This window comes from Homalodisca vitripennis, chromosome 1, assembly GCF_021130785.1.
Source record: "Homalodisca vitripennis isolate AUS2020 chromosome 1, UT_GWSS_2.1, whole genome shotgun sequence".
Taxonomy (NCBI): domain Eukaryota; kingdom Metazoa; phylum Arthropoda; class Insecta; order Hemiptera; family Cicadellidae; genus Homalodisca; species Homalodisca vitripennis.
In genome coordinates, this window is record NC_060207.1 from 22,219,768 (window position 1) to 22,239,264 (window position 19,497).

At 31.4% G+C, this 19,497-nt stretch overlaps 1 protein-coding gene across 1 annotated transcript; it reads right to left on the reverse strand.

Moving 5' to 3' along the window:
• Positions 1-371: 371 nt before the first annotated feature.
• Positions 372-19,011, reverse strand: LOC124354997. Its single transcript, XM_046805896.1, has 5 exons — positions 18,928-19,011; positions 18,593-18,644; positions 17,285-17,340; positions 2,407-2,489; positions 372-2,247 (listed from the first exon to the last, which is right to left on the reverse strand). The coding sequence occupies exons 1-5, from the start codon at positions 19,009-19,011 to the stop codon at positions 1,920-1,922; spliced, it is 603 nt and encodes a 200-aa protein (XP_046661852.1). The 3' UTR covers positions 372-1,919.
• Between the last annotated feature and the right edge of the window lie 486 nt (positions 19,012-19,497).

The window sequence follows — 19,497 nt, forward strand, 5'->3', positions numbered from 1 at the left end:
ACTGTATATACTTTTATATCGATTGATAGCCTAGGATTTGAGATGTGAATATTAGGTATCAAAGACTACATTCTTGAATATAAAAAACCGGGTCCGCTTATCGTATCCTACCCTAAGATATATCGCAGAATTTGACTTTCAAGCTGTATTATGTAGCTTATGCTTCTTTAAAGGCGATTATTAAGAGAAAAACGGAAAATGATGATTACGTTAAAAATGTAAGTAAAATTTATACAACCTATTTAGATTTTAAGAATAAATGAAATATATAGGCTATGAATTATGCAATATGAATATATTTTTATACCTGACAAACATGAGGAAGTTACAAATATTAATGGTTAAGTTGAGAATAAACAATTTTTACAATAATAAACAATCTAAAAATATAACTTATCCGAAATATAACTGTTGCTATCGTATTTTACATACGCACATTTTATCATAATTTTAAAAAAAGTGTTTGAGGTAGAATTTGTTAAATGTATTAATAATATTAATTATATTCGTTGTTCTTTTTAAGCCTCTTCATAAAAATCATAAATAATACAAACCATATTTTTCAGAGTATGTCTATCAAAGTAGTAAGAAAATATGCCTTATTAGCTTGGCATTCAAAACATCAAATGCTATGCAGAGGGCTTTACCTCATCCCTACTACTTAGTTGAAATCTCTTAAAATAGTAAATTTTAAACATAATTTCAAAATGCAATCATATAAACAAAGCTGTGGAATGTGCTACTAAAATGTGTTATGATTGCTTAGTATTTCAACGGTTTTATTTATAGTGGTAAAATTTGACACAATCCAAAGTTAGAACAAAATAAATATTTTTCTACCATCAGTACCCTGTATTAAATCCACGTAATAGTCAATGAGAAATCAGTGAAACTTATAATTGCTATTAACAAAAATAAAACACTGATAGGTCTTTTAATATGCCTTTATACTTACACTTATACAGATGATTTCCCTACACTTACACCTAACTCAGGATTATAAATTTGGAATGTAATTGAAAAGAATAAAATTATTGCCACAATAAATTACGTTTCGTCTGAATATATAAATGTGTTGGTTATCGTGGATTGAGAAAATATAACACTGTTCCAACGTGAGTTTGGTGAGATGGACTTGGCAGTAAGTTATGAGGTTTCCAGTATAATCCCCAGAAGGTGTAGCAGAGTTCAGGGAGAAGATAGCGAGTGCCGCTGCCGCCTAGAAGTTTGCCAGATACGATTCCCGGCAAATGCTACGTGTTTCTGATACAATACCGAAGCTACTGTAATTGAGTTATGAGATAGTTTAAAACTGATATTCTCAATCAATGCCGATATGAAGCTGATAAATGCTATAAGACTGGTAAAGCAATAGTTCTGAGTAAAATAGTGAAATCCATATAGTACTTCAAGGCTGACAGAAAGGCTGTAAGAATATTATATTTAATTGGCAGTAGTGGAAATGGCCAAAGTATTCCAGGAATATTTTGAAGAATAAGCTGGAGGAAAATTGACCTGTTGATATCGTAAATAAATTTAGCCTTCTAGCTTTGTGGAGGAATTTTTGCTACTATAATACAGCGTTATAAAATGATCAACCACTAAGTATAATTTATTACAACCAGACACATAATTTATTTAGCATTTAAGTAATATTAAATTAAATAGATATGTCATGGTAGAATTAAAAAAAAAAAAAAAATAGAAATAAGTTTTTTTAGTTATTGTATAATTAATTATTTGTCTAGGTTTGATAACAAAATTGGAATATCAAGTTTAACTATCATAATCTTTACGGTGGATATATGTACTTATTATAAATAACTAATACTTTCCTAATAAAATAAACAACAAAAGTATACACTACTCAACTTGGTTTCCAATAACGTAACAAATACTTAGGTAAAAAGACCAAATTCTTAGCTTCTCTGTTTCTTTAAATTTTTCTCTAAATTGTATGAGTGGTCCAGACTCTTGAGTGTTGAGACGTTACAGGAGGGTTCTGCGGACTCCCGGGGTTCTGGTGAGCCAGCAGGCCGCAGCCCCTGGCCCGACGCTAGACGGTGATGTAGTACTCCCGTGGGGGAGGCAGGGGCCTGTGTCACGCGTGCCACCCGTGCTCGTGCCGCTTCTTGCAGTTCTCGTGTAGCAGGTAACACAGTGCCATCGTGATCAGGATAGCGATCGTCACAGCCAACCCTATGGACATCCACACGATCTCCTCGTTGATCCCGGAGATGTTTTGCCCTGCAATAAGGGGTTAAATTATCTAATCTTATATGAGGTGCATGAATGTACTTCTGAATACTTGTAAATAAAGTTGCTCTAAAATAATTGTGAAACAACTAATTTATAGTATTTTAACACTTTTTTCATAATGGATATATACAACACACCGGCGCTTACCATTTCTGACACCGTAACTCTGTATACCCCCGACCTTGCCTCCACGACCTCCTACAGGCATCTTGGTTACTGGCTGACCATTCCTGCAACACAAAATATCAGGTAGGTATTGTGGATTTGTATATGTCTATAAATAAATCCTCATATAGATTTTAAGAATTAATAAGGCAATGGTCTTTAGAACTCTGAATGGAAACTCAATAGGTGTAACTAAAATATTATAAATGTGGAGTCAGTTACAGGAATCTTTACCCGGAGGGCATCAGGGAAACCCTCCGGGAATCGCCCACCAACCTCTCCAATTTTAGTGTGGACACATCTGGTAACACATCCTGGGTGTGATGTTGACACCGCCTGTCAGAACAGGGCGTATCCACCTTTTTATCCCTAAAATATTAGATCACAAAGGTTTTAAATAAACAAAGTGATTTCTCTTTGAACTACTAAAAAATTGAAAGTTAATCTGATACCTTTCTTAAATAAATAAAATAGATAGAATAAATCAGTAGCATTGATAATGTATTATCAACAGTTTTTTCATAAATTTCTATGATAGGCTTCACTAATATTGACAAATCAGCGTTCTCAAATTGTTTTCCTTTTTTCTTATAAGAAAATACTTTTACAATGTCGTTTTCTTGAATTAAGTGCTGGGATATAAGGAGGAAAAATACTCATAAATGTAATATTTGGATGATAATCCTTAGAAGATACCTGAGTGGTAATTCATGTTCTGTGGCTTTAACCCATTGAAACCTCAGATATATCGGTTTTACAAAAACGTTTTAAGTGAGATAATGTATTTTTGGCTGCAGGCAGTAACAGTCAGAGGCCTTTAAAATAAATTAGTAAAGACAAAAATGTTAGAAAATTGAATCACACAACAAAGAATTATATATACTCAAATAAAACTTTTGGGACAGTTTTGTAATTAGGCTAAAAAGGCTTAAGATAAAAATAAGAATGATTTTACCGTATATACCCGTAAACGAGCTGTAACTAAAGGGAGTGCCATTAAATCATGCATGACTGTTTGTAATTAAATATACGATAAAATAATTATGTTTTAATTTTTCATTGCTTAAATAAATTAAACTGTGTTAAAAATGAAAATATGAAACTGTCTCAAAACATCTTCCAGTGTATTTTTATAAAGTCATATTCTGATATTTTTATAAGAGTTTTAAATACTACCTAAAAGTCCTACAAAACATTTTTATTTTTCTTGTCAACAGGAAAGGTTTTTATTTAGATTGTCATTAAAATATATTTAATAAATTTACCAACCAAATATCGTTTGTCCTAACAACCCTAAACTCTAGCCTAGTAATTCAATATCACCTACACCTTAATACAAGTTTACATCTTTCAAACGACTCGAACGTAACATATTTTCCTTGGTATTATGGGTAACCATGATGGCAAAGAAAATATCGCATAATAAATATGTTTAAACAAACTGAGCATAATCGTGTTGCATTTTAAAATTTGACATAATAATAGGCAGCCTAATTACTCTATCTTTTGGTGGCTTGGTGTGGCGTACTCCTGCCTTGTAGTCTTTTGTCTTTGTATTTAAAATAATTTATCTATATATGGTCGGTCTGCTTGATTTTTCGTTGAATATGTATATTAGTGTGTGTTTTACGTACAAATCTGTCTCTTGTAACACCAGAAACATAAACGTAATTATTAAAATAATCTCTTACTTATGTTAATAACCATTTATTGAAAACTTAAAGCTACGGTCAGTCTTAGAAATTTATTATGACGAAAACGTCATTTCAGCTTCAAAGTGAGGATGTGGAATCATGTCACGTCCACAGCTGAAGTGTTCACCGTGCACATTGATTTTTACTCTACACTGGTGGCCTGCAATGCTAATGCAATGTCAATGTGCGGTTGTTCTACAAGTGAAATTGGATTAAAACTGAACATGTTTGCTTTCCGTCTGTTATTTACATAGCTTTTAATGTAGAGCACTCTAAATTTTCATCATTAACTGTCCATTTAGAGTTTTACATAACATTTGAGGATTCCATTCCCGAATAATAGACTTTTAGATAGTGTATACAGTACAAATATTAATATATGTAATATAGCATATGAGTAATAACGTTATCTTCTAAGACTTTACATTATTTCATTTTTTTAACTTTTTAAAAAACCTTTTAATAAAGTACAATCCTATTACCACTGTATATAAAACTGAACTTCTTCAACTGTATATTTGCACTAATATGAATTTATAGTTTGAAAAATATAAACATAATCTCTCACATTAATGTTTACATTAAAATAAATAAAACGTATTTTCTAACTGTATGAGGACGTTTGAACAAATTCAAGCTATAAAAAAATCCAAATTCGTCTCCATATAAAAAGGTCAAGCTTCTGATGATCTGCCTACAGATATGTATTAGAAATAAAGAACAATATTAGAAAGTGGTACATTATACCATTTGAAGACATATATACAAAAATGAAAAGAATAAAGTACACTTTAGTTACTATTTATTATCATGTCTATATGATTCAAAACTATTGATACAAAAGATCGTACGGTTAACAGATTCTGATCAAATATTTAACACTCTATAAGACAAAGTTTTCTTTTTATAGGATTCAATATTGTGGGTTAAAATGAAATATTTCAGTTTATACAAGTATTGTTTAACTTAGTTCGATATAGTCTTAGTTTTAAATATGAACTATGCTTTCGAAAATTTTCTTTTTTATAAATTCCAAAGAAATGATTTGATAATTCACAACTAATACGCATACATATGTTTAAAATAGTATAAAAACAGGTTTGAGATTCCACACCATGCTGTCTAATAATTGTGCTAATTGTAATCGTAATCATACATACTTATTTAACGTTATATTTAGAACTTACATATTCTTTAAGTGTTTAAGCTATGGTCATGCCATTTTTAACACAACCATGCATAGTATATTGTATTTGAGGAGGCAAAATATTCGCCGTTAAATGTACAATATATAAGAATAGCATTATTTCTTATCTAGTTCTGAGAATTAGGCTCCCCATTTCGTTTGCATTATCTTATTTTGTTCTAAGAACGTTTGCATGAGCTCTCTGTAAACCTGATACCATACAATGTAAATCCTTGTTTTTCTAACCTTGTATTCACCTATGTCATCAGCCTGGTAATAATACTCGATGGTTATTCCTTTTGACTTATACTATTGATTTATAGTTAAATATTAAAGTAGTTAATGTTCTCTTGTAAACCGTTAATAAAATGCAAGAGCACAACTTTCCTGATCAAACACACGGGATTTACGTGTAGCCATGTGTATAAGGCCAAAATAAATGCCCTCTTTTACTATTGTATTATAAGAATGCCAGCTAATGTTCATATGTAAGACCAATAATCTTATACCATATCTTAAGATAATACCAACAACAAATAATCAAATACCAGGTCATGATGTTTGCTAATAAACGACCTAACGACCATGAACCCATTCAGACAAGCAGTTTTCATGACTCCTCCGATGGGGCTTCATCTGTATACAGACAGAGTGTTCTGTGACTATGCTAGTTACAACAGGGAATATCTGTCACCTCAATATTGGCTTAGCTCCTAAAGTTGTTGCTACTTGAGAACACAAGACTCGGCGTTTTGATGGAACAAAAACGACAAATGTTCGGAGACGGTTATTTTTGGACACGCATCAATAGATCTCTACTCCTAATTATGTGTTGTAGTCTGCAAGATGGAACTTTTAGGTTTTAGATCCAAATAACAATTCTAAATAGAAGAATCTGATTGTGTAAATTAAGATGTCTAATGATGACGTAAAATTCCAACGAACAATTATTAAGGGGTAAGTAACTTTAATCAAACATAATAAATTTATAAGAGAACACGCTTTCATTGTTATTATTTCACAAGTCATATTGTACATCAATCGTCTAATTTAGTTTATTTATATCGTCTAGTTCAAGGTAAATGAATTTGAAGTACCCTGTTGCCAGTAATTGCGCTAACGTGTAGTGGTGGACCAATTAGTCAACCGGGACATGTTCAAAACGTTTTGAACTTAATTGGCGAAGAGTGGTGGAATCGTTTCAGAAGTGCGGCTTTAATTGTGAAAGTGGCCAGTTAATTATCTGTAAACAATTTAAATACAACTAGATTATTGTCAATACCATTTGGTAATTTAAAACTTAAAAGATTACAGAGAACAGCTTTTACAAGTTTCGATGTTTCCTCATACAAATTAGCTAATAGATTTGAGTAGTTTTACTCTTCGATAATTAAAATGCCACTTAACTGGATAAAACCTACAAATTCATCACACATTGTAATGGCACACAGACCTTTTTATAACTCGCGGTTATATGAAAAACAACGTGATTTCGGTATTTATGGTGATATTTATGACAATCATAACTACTCACCACGCGGGTTTGCAAATTTACTCCTTAAAGGAAAGTGTGCAATCACAAATGTTGGCACACTTTTTGTGGTCAGTTCTAAAGGACGTTTAGAAAACTGTTGGACAGCGTGTGAGCTGATTCCTTCGAGTAACCACATTGGTTTGAATCATACATTAGGTGATTTATCCAACAGTGTAGGCGTTCTCTTACGAACTTCATAATTTTGGACCATTTAAAGTGAAGCAGCAATAAGTAAAAAAATTTAAATTCCTAACATTATAATGAATCATGCCATGAATGCTTAAGGCCTTCATACGTAAAATGTAGGCCCTTAAAACACGAAGGGACTTCACTGGAGGTCACTTACTTGAAAGCCTATGTGGTGAGTGTTTAGGCAACATGGCGATCATAAATATTAGGCTAAATTTTTAAATAATATGTTTGAGAAGCCAGTATATGCTGACTTTCCAAGCGATTGAAGATAATTTACCAAAGATTCAATTTTAATAAAATCAAGTCCTAATAATGAATAACTTCTTCTATAGTAATTTCATACGAGTAATATCCTAATAATAAAATATTCCATTTTAAGATTAAATCTAAGTATAACAATTTAAAAAATCAAATTACTATTGTTATTGTTTTACTTTAAATGTTCAAATTCATGGAAAATTACCATACTATTAAAGCAGTCTTACCAACGTCGAGTTACGAACGAACAAGTGTTCTAAATGCAAATACAAAATGTTTTCACTGTTTTCTTATAAGCCTGTATTCCTCCTTTTTCTCCTCAACGGAAAAAATGAACACAACTACGAATGTATTAATTTATTTAATACTTTTAAAACTATTAGGCCTAGGTACTCAATTTTAAGATGAATTTAATTATGCTTGCATAGCAATACTCTATAAGTTATGTATACGTATTAGGAGGAAGTAATAAGTTCATATGATGCTAAGCTGTATTTAGCTCCAAGAATTTTGAAAAAATAGTCCGTTTAGTAAAAAGTAGTTACAATTAAACATTCATCTAATTTATCTATCGAAAAATGTATTGTACAGAGTTTATCATTAAACTTAATAAGGTAGTATTTTGCAGAAAATTATTTTACTTTGCATTATCTGATATGTAAGAAATTGTTTCTTCTCCAAATTTTATAAGTAAATACTGTAACAAATAACATATTATTAATAGGTAATAATCCCAAATATGTAGATATGAATGGTAAATAAAAGTTATGGTTATTTTTCATATTATTTAAATGTAAAATAAATCGAATTCAGGGTGTGCCAATTTCCTGCAAAATAAAAATGATAACATACCTTAATTAACAAAATATTTGAATACGAGCCCGAGGGAAATTATTATATTGAGTAAAATATAAAATATTATATGATTATTAACTTTATTGCATTCGAAACTTAAATAGTAAGGTATTAACTCAAGTTAAGATTATAGCATATTTAAGTAGTGAATGATTAGAAGTAGGTATATTCTCAGTTACAATTGTATGAACTAAATGTTTCATGCTGTCATGTTTCCCTATCGTATCGAAGGTTATATTTTCATATAACGTATAATATATTATTTAATCGAGCAAATCTTGCTCTTTCTTTGACTGGATATAAGCTTATAATTTTACTTACTAGGGATACTTTAATCTGACTAACTATTTGATTTCCAGATTGTTATTTACCAGATTTTTTGTTTGTTTTTTTTTTTACTAGAGTGCATGTCAACATTCTTGATATTGATGACACTTTATAAGGGTCAAACTTTGCAAAAAAGTGGACTGAACGTTGTAAAAGTGGTATATAATACCGAACACACAGATTAGGAAGGTATATTATGGCTTTTGCACGCTTAAATTTGCTTTTGCCTCTCTATTCCCTCTGAATGAATACATCCGCGTATACTGCGCTCTCTTTTATATGATTCCATACGGAATAAACGTAAAAATGATAAATAACAAAAATGAATAAAAATTTTAAAATATCGTGATTTAAAGAGTTGTAGGTCGTGAGGGTAAAAAATTTAACAATGTGAAAATGTTTAAATGTTAAATATTATGCCAGTATAATCGATTGGTGCAGCACGATAAAATAGTTTTCATCGTGAATCAAAACATACTAAAGTATTAAAAAAAACCCCATAATATGTGATCACTATGTCAAAACATGTGAAATAGGTTTTGAGACTGTAACAACTAAAAAACTACCCAATTAAGAAGGAAATATTGAATTACTTTTTGGGTTACATAATACAACGTACGTAATAGCAAAATGTGTTCCAATTTGAATAAGTATTAGGTATTCAAGAGCATACTTATACTGGGTATAACATTTAGGTAACTTTCGTTATTAGTAGAAATGTTTGAAGAATACGTGTTGTTATGTAACATAACTTCAGCTATGGAATATCCTGTGGACGAGGTTGGAAGCCGAGGAATACGTGAGCCCTGCGAGTGGAAGTTGTCCCACGAAGTTAGCAAGAAAATCCCCTAGTATTTATATAAGCCCATAATTATAATATGAATTTCAAATTCCATTCTAATCCGTTGAGGGTACATAGAATTTCCTCTCCATGGGTAGGAAGTTTACTGTACTTGAATATTAACTCGCATGGTCTTAAAGTATCCCTGAATTCATGTAACTATAATTGTTTTAATCTTTACTCAAGATAGTTATACATTGAAATTGTTATCTCAGGTTAAACTCATTCAAACTGTTAGAAGATTTAGTAATGAATTATTACCTTAACTTTAATCTCCACGGAATAGTTATTCCTTATTGCGTGGTATTTAAGCTTTTTGCACGAAAATAAATATACCTTTTTATAGTTCTTTTTTATTGAAACGTCTTTTTTATGTTTTACTTGTTCATTCGATCTGTAATGCAATGTTCAAGGTTCCTACGTCGATACTGGGTTGTGTATATCTAGGATCCAACAAATAATAAAACATACTACTAATGTATTCTAAAACATACTATAGTATAGATAAAAGGTTTTAAATAGATGAGTGACAAGACAACTTCTGCCGTACTGCTTGCGATCCCAACCGTGCAAGAAATCCCCTCACCACCTCATTACAATCATGGAGCTGGCAAGGCATGGAGCTGGATGGGCGTGTTGCGACCCCAAAACCCCCGCAAGGCTGTGTTGTTCTTGAGAGACACTAGACGGACGTGTTGACCCACTGTGTCTTCAGTGACAGATGTGGTCGGATGGAATGCCCCCTGCTCTATGCACTTGTTGTTTGACATATATACGAGTAAATAGATTCTTTGTGCTTCAGACATTTTGATCTGTTAGGTCACTGTTTTTGAGGCTTCTCAGACTCCGAGAACTCTCAGTCTGGGAGCATTAAAACTATTGGAATTTTCGACCTCTCCTACCTGCCATCTTGTGGCATCATTGAATAGGAGCTTCCGGCCTGCTGTTCTTCCAGGAACTTTAAGATCTCCAGGTTTCTGGTAGCATCTGACATTTGGAAGTTTCAGGCTCCAGTTTTATCTTAAGTTCTCGATGTCGTCCGGTATTTTCTGGTCTCAAAGACTTCTTGACCGTCCCGGTCTTCGCCATCTCCCGGCTGAAAACAACTTTCAACGTCTAAGAGGTCTAGGTCTTAGAGTATCCCCGGGTTCTGGACTTTACCAGATTCTGCCTATCCTCGCTTTCCGACAGCCCCTGGCTACTAGTACCGTTCAGCCTTTATGACCTCCCGTTTTCTTTCAATATCCGGTTTATGTACTTCTAGCCTCTAAAATTTTCCGTCGCCTGGCAAGTAACAACCACTGGCAGTTTGAAGATTTGGGGAAGTTTCAGCCATTAGAATCACCCGGCATCGGGAAATTTCCGCTTAAAAATGTGTGACAATATTCATATTAAAAATTAATAAAATTACATTAATAGGTTGGAACTAATGTTTGTAACTATGCAACCTAAATGACATGTTGGTATTATACACAAATTTATAAAATAATTAATCACTAATCAGTTACATCTTATTTGGATTGCGCGAGAAGTTATGCCACAAAGGAATGTTCTTATATATTGGTACGTACAGAGCTTTAAACACACAAAACAATGTAACACAAACCGTAAATAAAGTAAAGAACTCCAATCTCACACAGGAGAACGATTTATTATTCATTAAAACACGGTGAAGAACAGAGAGACCAACAATTCCTGACCTTGAAACAAAATTTACTTCCCTAATACACTTCCTTGATCTCTAACTCGAATTTTATCTTATGAGGCAATTATTACTCGTTAATAGTTTAGCGATGATCAAATTCTCTGTGATAAAATACATGTTTTGCATTCATCTATGTGTTCCTTGAGAATCGTAGATCGTTCACACACGTATATATGAGTACAACATGTTTATAAACTAAATGTTTAATGCAGGAAAATATGAATTAAATGTTTAAAAATTTATTTGATAATGAAAACTAAACACAAAAGGTCTACAATTAGGAAGAAAATGATTTCAAGCTAAACTATTAAATTTCTTTTTCCAATCATGTTCTTTGAGATCCTGAACAAAAAGTCTTGTAGAATCTTTGTTTTATGTTATCTAATAAAAAACCTAAATAAGTAGTTATTTTGAATTATATAATATTTATTATTTATTTTTACTATAAGAAAACTTTACTTGTTCATTTTTCTATTAGAAGAATTATTATTGAAAAAAATCAAATAATCCATACATTTCTTTTATATTAGTAATTATATTTATTGATGTGTTATTTCAGATCAGAGTAATTCAAATGAAAAAGGCAAAAACACTATAATTGTATTTTATATATTTTAAAATTTAAATATTTTTAACTCAATAAAGCACAATGCAATCTAGTCTTCAGGGCCACACCAAGCAACGTGTTCATCACATCGCCTTTGTCACGTGGATTTACCGAAATAGCTTATGTTCCTTCGCTCTAACCCCTTCAATACCTTCAATATCCATGTGGCTGTGCGATATTTGAGAGAATGGTATGTTTTTTATCTATTAAAAACATACAACAGTTGTGTTTATTGCTTTTTAAGTAATAAATTATTGAAAATTGTTTGCTTTTGTAATTTACTTCAAACTTATTTACGTATATGAATAAATTGGCTTGTTAATGTCAGTCGTCGTTGTTAAAATGCACTTAAAAAGGTTGATTTAATGATCGGTTGATTGCTCAGGCTACAATTCACTTCAAATCTCTGAAGACTTCGCAATAAGTGAGGTGGATGAGAAGGTTCGTGGCAATCAAATTGTTGCTTCGGATAACAGCGTTGTGATAATCGTTTTATATTCCTTAAAGAGGGTAGACCTAATAATTTTCTCTGTTGTTGTAATGCAGTAATATAAGTTATTTATTTATTCTTTTTCTTTCCTATACGTTAGTTTTCCTAAACTATTATTAACATAATAGGATATATTGAATTTACTTCCCGATTTTTAAACATTTTTATTAATTAGTATTTAAAACAGAATATTCTGTTATAAAGTGAAAATATTTTAATCAAAACCTCAACACCTATCTAGACAACACGTAATTAAAAAAATTTACAAGAATTTAAATTTAAGTAAAGTAAATTGTGATTGAATTTAATTTGATAAAAACTAAGGATATCATTACGTTAAACTAGCTAGTATAGTAACTGTTTAACTCTTTACACATCATGTATCAATTTAGATACATTACCCTGGCTAAGATACATTACTCTCTACTATGTGACACACTAACTATATATTGTCAATTACGGATTAAATCATCCTCAACTTAAAAAAGTACGATACGGAAATTAACATTAGGAGATCAAAGTCTTTCAATGAAACCAGGATGAGATTATTCAGTTCAATACATTAACAGTTCCAATTTATGTCAAACAACATTAACATTATCTATCTAAGTCTCCTTCAATCTTATATTTTTACCTTTATTTTTCCTCCATATTTTTACTCAGGGTATACATTCTTTCTATTGATATATCGAAAATATTTATAATTCTTAGTACTCCTGGAAACTTTAGGCATTTTCAGACTCCTTCAGGACCTTCAGGAGACAGACAGGATAAGAATTTTGCCGGCCCTCTGAGTGTTATCAGAATGTTTTTCTACCCCTCAGCCAAATCTCATTGAAGAACATTCACATCCGTTGAGCTTAGTGTTGGTTTTTATAAAAAAATGAAGTATGCGAAATTTCCAGTATATACCTGTGAGTGGTTTTCAAGATACCGTGTGAACAGACAGAGGTGTATACAAAAGTGAAATTTATCTACTCCCAGGGTGATAGGCTTCGATAAGGTTCAGCCTATAATATATAACTTAAAAAGTACTGAAATATAAAGGAAACCGTTTACAAAGATATGATTCTTTATGTTCCACATTCAGTAATATCAGGACTTGTGCGTAGTAAATTGCAGTAGAATATTTAAATAACAGTAATGATTCTAGTAAGGACGAAAATACAAAGGGTTAAATAAAGTAATTTCCTGCTGGTCGGCAAGGTTATAATAAAGCTGAACAATCCAGTTCATATAGGGGAGCAATTTAATTATCAACTAATAACTTCGGAGCTACAGGTGTTGATACAGTGTGATGACAGCATATTGGTTATTAACTTCACATGGTCATGGAAAACTGTGAAATACTAAACTACACTTTTATAAATGTTCAGATTATTTTCCACTGCTATTTTAGCCGTATTTATTTCAAACCTGAACACTTCTATCAATTTTAAAGCTCTTATATAGCAAGATTGTTGATATAAAATAATACCCAACCCATAATCCAAGACTATGTTAAAGGAAAATTGTAATTTTAAATTAATTATAATGGAATTATTTACAGTATTTTCAGCATTTAATAAAGGCAATCAATTTTGAACTCAAAATAATTTATCAATGTTATATATTTAATTTAGATTATACTAGCTACTAAATAATTAACCAAACCTCTAGCTTTGTAAAAGTAGTAAGTAAAATGTTTAGCTTGTATATGTATATACTATCTATGTATATATTTACTATGTATATGTTTACTATGTATATATTATATAGTATATTTATATAATCTGAATATATATATATACACAATAGTTTTATATAATATATATATATATATAATTATTTATTTTGATGCTTCTGACTTTATCTACGTCAACATGAATGTAAAAACATTCTAAAACATCTAAAAACTATATTTAGATTTGTATAATTTAAGCTAGCTTTTTATTGGTTGACTTATCATTTCAGAAGTATCAAAATAAATAATTATGACAGAGCATCATAGCGAAGCCCATCATCTTGTGGGCCAGAAAAAATTTCATATCTGTCTGTCTATCTGTCCGCACAAAACATTGAAAACGAATTAACCTATATACTTAGTTACATTTTTAGGAAACGCTGGGTATGGTGATGTGGAATATGTGAACTTATCTTACATTCTATTAAACTAGGCTAGGATTTGAACCAGGACCTTTAAAAATCTAGACAATAAACAACACGGAGCTAAATGTTCTATGACAACAGTCACTAAACATATAATATATAATATATATTTAAATATTGTTTCATTTCTAATAATTGGTGTCTATATTTTCTCATAATTGCAAAATATACGTTCATTCCTAGAATAGACAGCTCTAGGTATGATACAAAAGTTTTATATGGTACAACATACAGTATATTACTAACAAACAGACACATTCGTAAGCCGTACAGGAACACTAATAATGCTAGAAATAATTCACACAAATTAACATATGTTGGTTGTAATATTGAACCGAAGTTCAATGTTTATCATTGTACAACCGTATCACAGTATTCACCTTAACATCATGTTTGATGGTAATTAATATAATTTAATTTATTATGTAACTTACTTTTACAAAATGCTTATGGAATCAATTGGAATCTGTTAACAGTACTCTCTATCAATTTCTATTGCTAATAATCACGATCTTCTAGAGTGTGGGAAACATTATTTATAAACATTAATTATCATCTAATAACGTCCCACCTCAGTATAATCTCTCTTAAAACAGTAAGGGTTCGTTTAGTAGTTCTAATTTGGAAAATTAAAAATATTGTAAATTGGCTGAGCTTTAGCGAAGCATATTACTCGTTTGCCTAGATAACTTTCATTTTGGTCTGTCTCTTCGCATGATATTTCGAAAATAAATGACCTACAGACTTTATGAAGATAATTCGTCCTGTTACTCCATTTGGTTTGGTTAAGCGTTAGTATTTTTTTTATTGGTCTTATGGGTAACCACGATGGCAACAAGACAATTCCTGACAGGAAATTTGAAAAAACTAGACAATCAGATGATATTTTAAAATTTTACAGTAAAACATTTAGCTATAAACTTGAAATTTTGATACAAACTCAGCGAAGCCTATTACGTGACTCGAAGTGAATCGTATCCCATTTTTTATAAATAAGTTATAATATTAATACTCGATATTAATACTGATCCCACAAATTAGTAGTGACATTTTATTTTGATAATGTATTTAAATCAAATTAATATTTTGTCGTAATTTTAATACCATACCCATGTATAAATAATCCCATAAATTACTTCATTTTTGCATATTATTTTTAACTAGCTTTACCATAACGTTCGAATAAATTTATCATAAAAACTTACGAATGATAGAAAACATTGTAAATTATAACGCATCGAATGGAAAATCCTCAGGATTAGGGATGATTGCCTTGTTAATGCTTATCGGTAAATATTTATGATTTCAAATTGAGTACACTAGCAACCTATATTCTCCTACACCTTGATCACACTTAATTGTTTATCCATAATTTAATATCAATATGTGGCTGTAATCTATTAAAAATATATTTTTGTTTTTGAACTATGTAATTCTGTAGAATTTACTGTGGTAGCTAATTTTATTTTTTTCATATCGTTGTTCATTACGCTAAATACGATATTTTTTAATATCAGAACTGTTTATTACTCACTGTCAATCAATAACCAATTATGCATATGTTCCGAATGTTAATTTCGATATTTTCAACCTATTCACTGAGTTATGTGTTCCAGAGTTTCTCATCGCTACTTTTTTCAATGTGGATATTTACGGTATTTCAGTTTTATTTTACTATCAAAAGCAGATGCATATTAGAAGAGTAGGTAGTTTGTCATTAAGACAAAATGTCCTGGTTCCTTTTTACTTCTTTCTTAATGTGATAGTTATTGTAACTGTCAAAATATTTTAATATCTGTGAGCATTTAAGAAAAGAATGTTAACACAACTATCGAAATACACAATATTTGTAATATTGCATAAACGAACATTTTATACAGCATGTATATTCACAATAAGTGAACAACATGCATAACAGTATCAATAATTTTGATCGTTTGATTTTCGCATTTCTTGCAGTAGAACACTTACCAGCTGTTTGTGTAATATGAACTGTATAAACCCACTTTAAAGCTTTAAACACATTCTATTCATTTTATTTTGTTTCTTAAAACAGATTTCTTTTTGTTCTTTTTCGTAATATCGGAATTAAATATTAATGCAGCTTTTCTTATGACATAAGTTTGTGAACAGTTGTATATGTTCAATACCGATTTAAAAACACTTTTATATTTTAAAAATGTGTACATAGTTTAATAGTATGTAGCCAATTCTTGAACCATTGTTTTATTTAAATAATGACAATAATTAATGGATGCAAATTACATAAAAACACGTAATTAACCTTCTTAACCAAAGAGTTAAATCAATAGCAGTTTTGTTAATTCGTACCTAAATTATATTATATTTATATTTATTTTACATTTATATTTATTACATTGTGGTCAAAGTACTGTTTTAGATAAAAAACCAAAAGTAAGATTATAGGGACTTGAATTTCTTAAATATACACAAGTTGACACAATTTTTATAACAAACCTTATAACATTAATATTACCAAATTATGTATTGTTTATGTTAAGTATGATGCTAATTTATAGTATTCACTAATCTTAGGCCTGTATGGAAGTTTATAAGGCTTATTAAGTAAATTAATACATTTAGAATTGCTATAATAAGTATGTGTTCGAAATTCTTAGAGTCTGCATCGCTTAGTGCTTCATGGGTGTTTATTTAATTATTATTTATTATTTAGCTCAATGTCACTTTGTCAGTAGTATAGCTGGTATAAATGTACTGTATTTAACTTGGCATATCATGTATAATAATGGTTGTGATTAGAGTATATATTTATCACTGATACACATATGTGTTGTATAATGTGCTAATATATATAGAAAATGGACCGAGCTAACGTACTATAAAAGACTGTCCAATCAATTGTGCTCCCCACGTGCTAATAGCGCATTGGGAGAAAAGTATTATGCAGTTGAATTTTGTTTAATAAAGAGAATTTCAACTTGAAGGAAAAAATTATAATTATTTTATAAAATAGTAATTGTTGAGAAATATTGTAGCTGTACCTTGTGTCGAGTCCGACTACAGCGAAGGTCGGGACGCCATGTGTTTCCCGCCCTTCCTTACAGAGTACTGAGCTGTATCCCCTCCTCAGCCTTATCTCCTCCCCCCCAGCCACCCATCGAAGGGGAGTGGGTTATTACTGAGCACCCGACCTCCCCAGCTCTACACAAACCCACTTATTGTGTTTACGCCACTTAATACAGCAATATAAGCTACCATACTTCTTCACTTGCAGGTGTATTTGGAAAAGCCATGCAACCAACTAGTATCATCTCCTCCTGTTCTTGAGATGAGAGTCCATGAAGTATTGTTTTGTAAGAAATTCGGTTTTAAAAGTTCAAACGTATAAAATAAAGACATAAAAGAATAAATACCTTTTATATCGTACCTCAACATGTTCTCATGTCAAGGCTTAGTTTATTAACTAGAAAAGGTTCAATTAGATTAAATATTTAATTAATGTGGTAGTTGCTTCTATATTATATTTGTTATATTCAAGAAATAAGCATATCGTAAACTTTATGTCCATAGTAATGTTACATACAAATTTTTAAATTTAAAAGTGTAAATTTACAAATTTCTAAAGTGTAGTTTCTTTTCTTTATTCAAACTTCATGAGCTTGAAAGGTTTATTGTAGGTATTAAATTATGATTAAACCAGAGAAATTTTTAAATATATTTGTATATTTTCAAATATGTATTTTTTTGTTATTTTGTTCCTAAAGAATAAAAAATCTCGATATTTTTATGAATTTGAAACTCTACCTACCTTGAATAGTTTTCAATTCAAATAGAAAACTGATAAATGCATTTTTCCATTCTATGATATTTGTGGGCAAGAGTCACAACTAAAAAAATATAAGTGTTACAGAGGTGAATAATTTATTGTACCAGAATCTCTACAGCAAGTTACATTATCCAACATGGTAACTTGCTTGTAACTTGAGTAACGATATAGCAGCTTTTTCGTGTATATTAATCGTCATTTTAGTAGTTACCAAATGGGTCTTAATAAACTACTGTCATACGTCCATATGACTTTATAGATAGATTTTACTACTTGGTATATGCAATATCAAATAGACGGTTCGTTTTTAATTAACGATGGCCGTCATAACGATTTACTTGCATATTGTTGTGAGCACTTTTAAGAGATTTTTAATGCTTTAATCCAAAACCAACACTAAGCTCAAGATTTTAAAAAGTTCCAGAACCATTAATGTTATGGAATTAGCGTTGTTTTAGACAGGGAAACCCTGTTTTTTTAATCCTTTACACAGCATGTATCCATTTAGATACATTATCCTTACTACTCTCACTGACTAAGGAGACATTACGTCTAGTCAGGGGTGGCGATGGGACCTGAGGAGCAACCCCAATAATCAGTGCAGCTACTCTCACTGACTAAGGAGGCCTTGAGTCTAGTCAGGAGTGGCGATGGGACCTGAGGAGCAACCCCAATAATCAGTGCAGCTACTCTCACTAACTAAGGAGGCCTTGCGTCTAGTCAGGGGTGGCGATGGGACCTCGGGAGCAACCCCAATAATCTGTGCAGCTACTCTCACTGACTAAGGAGGCCTTGCGTCTAGTCAGGGGTGGTGATGGGACCTCAGGAGCAACCCCAATAATCTGTGTAGCTACTCACACTGACTAAGGAGGCCTTGCGTCTAGTCAGGGGTGGCGATGGGACCTGAGGAGCAACCCCAATAATCTGTGCAGCTACTCTCATTGACTGAGGAGGCCTTGCGTCTAATCAGGGGTGGCGATGGGAAATGAGGAGTAACCCCAATAATCTGTGCAGCTACTCTCACTGACTAAGGAGGCCTTGTGTCTAGTTAGGGGTGGCGAAGGGACCTCAGGAGCAACCCCAAATATCTGTGCAGCTACTCTTATTCGTGTTACTCACTCATTATATACTGGAAACAAACAGTTAGTTTAGTTCTTTAATAATAACCACAACACAATAACTCAACTTCATCTGGATGCAAGAAATCAAAGAGAGCTGAATTTCCAACTCCAACGTGTTACTAGCTCCTAAAGTATACTTTTTTACTTTATTTTGTTTGTTCTACCACACCACTTTATAATCTCTACGTATAAAAGGCAGAGCCCTCACTCAGTCCCTCATCACAAATTCCCAACGTCCGGATATTCAAAAAATTATAATTTTGCACACGTATGTCACGGCTGAAAAAGAAAACCCAAAGCATTTTCA

Coding starts and splice junctions, on each gene's coding strand:
- LOC124354997 (XM_046805896.1), bottom strand. CDS start 19,011: ATGAGAGTAGCTGCACAGATTATTGGGGTTGCTCCTCAGGTCCCATCG. Junction 17,341..18,592: donor CTCCTTAGTCAGTGAGAGTA/GTAAGGATAATG, acceptor GTACTCTGTAAG/GAAGGGCGGGAAACACATGG. Junction 2,490..17,284: donor GTAGTCGGACTCGACACAAG/GTACAGCTACAA, acceptor TTTGTGTTGCAG/GAATGGTCAGCCAGTAACCA.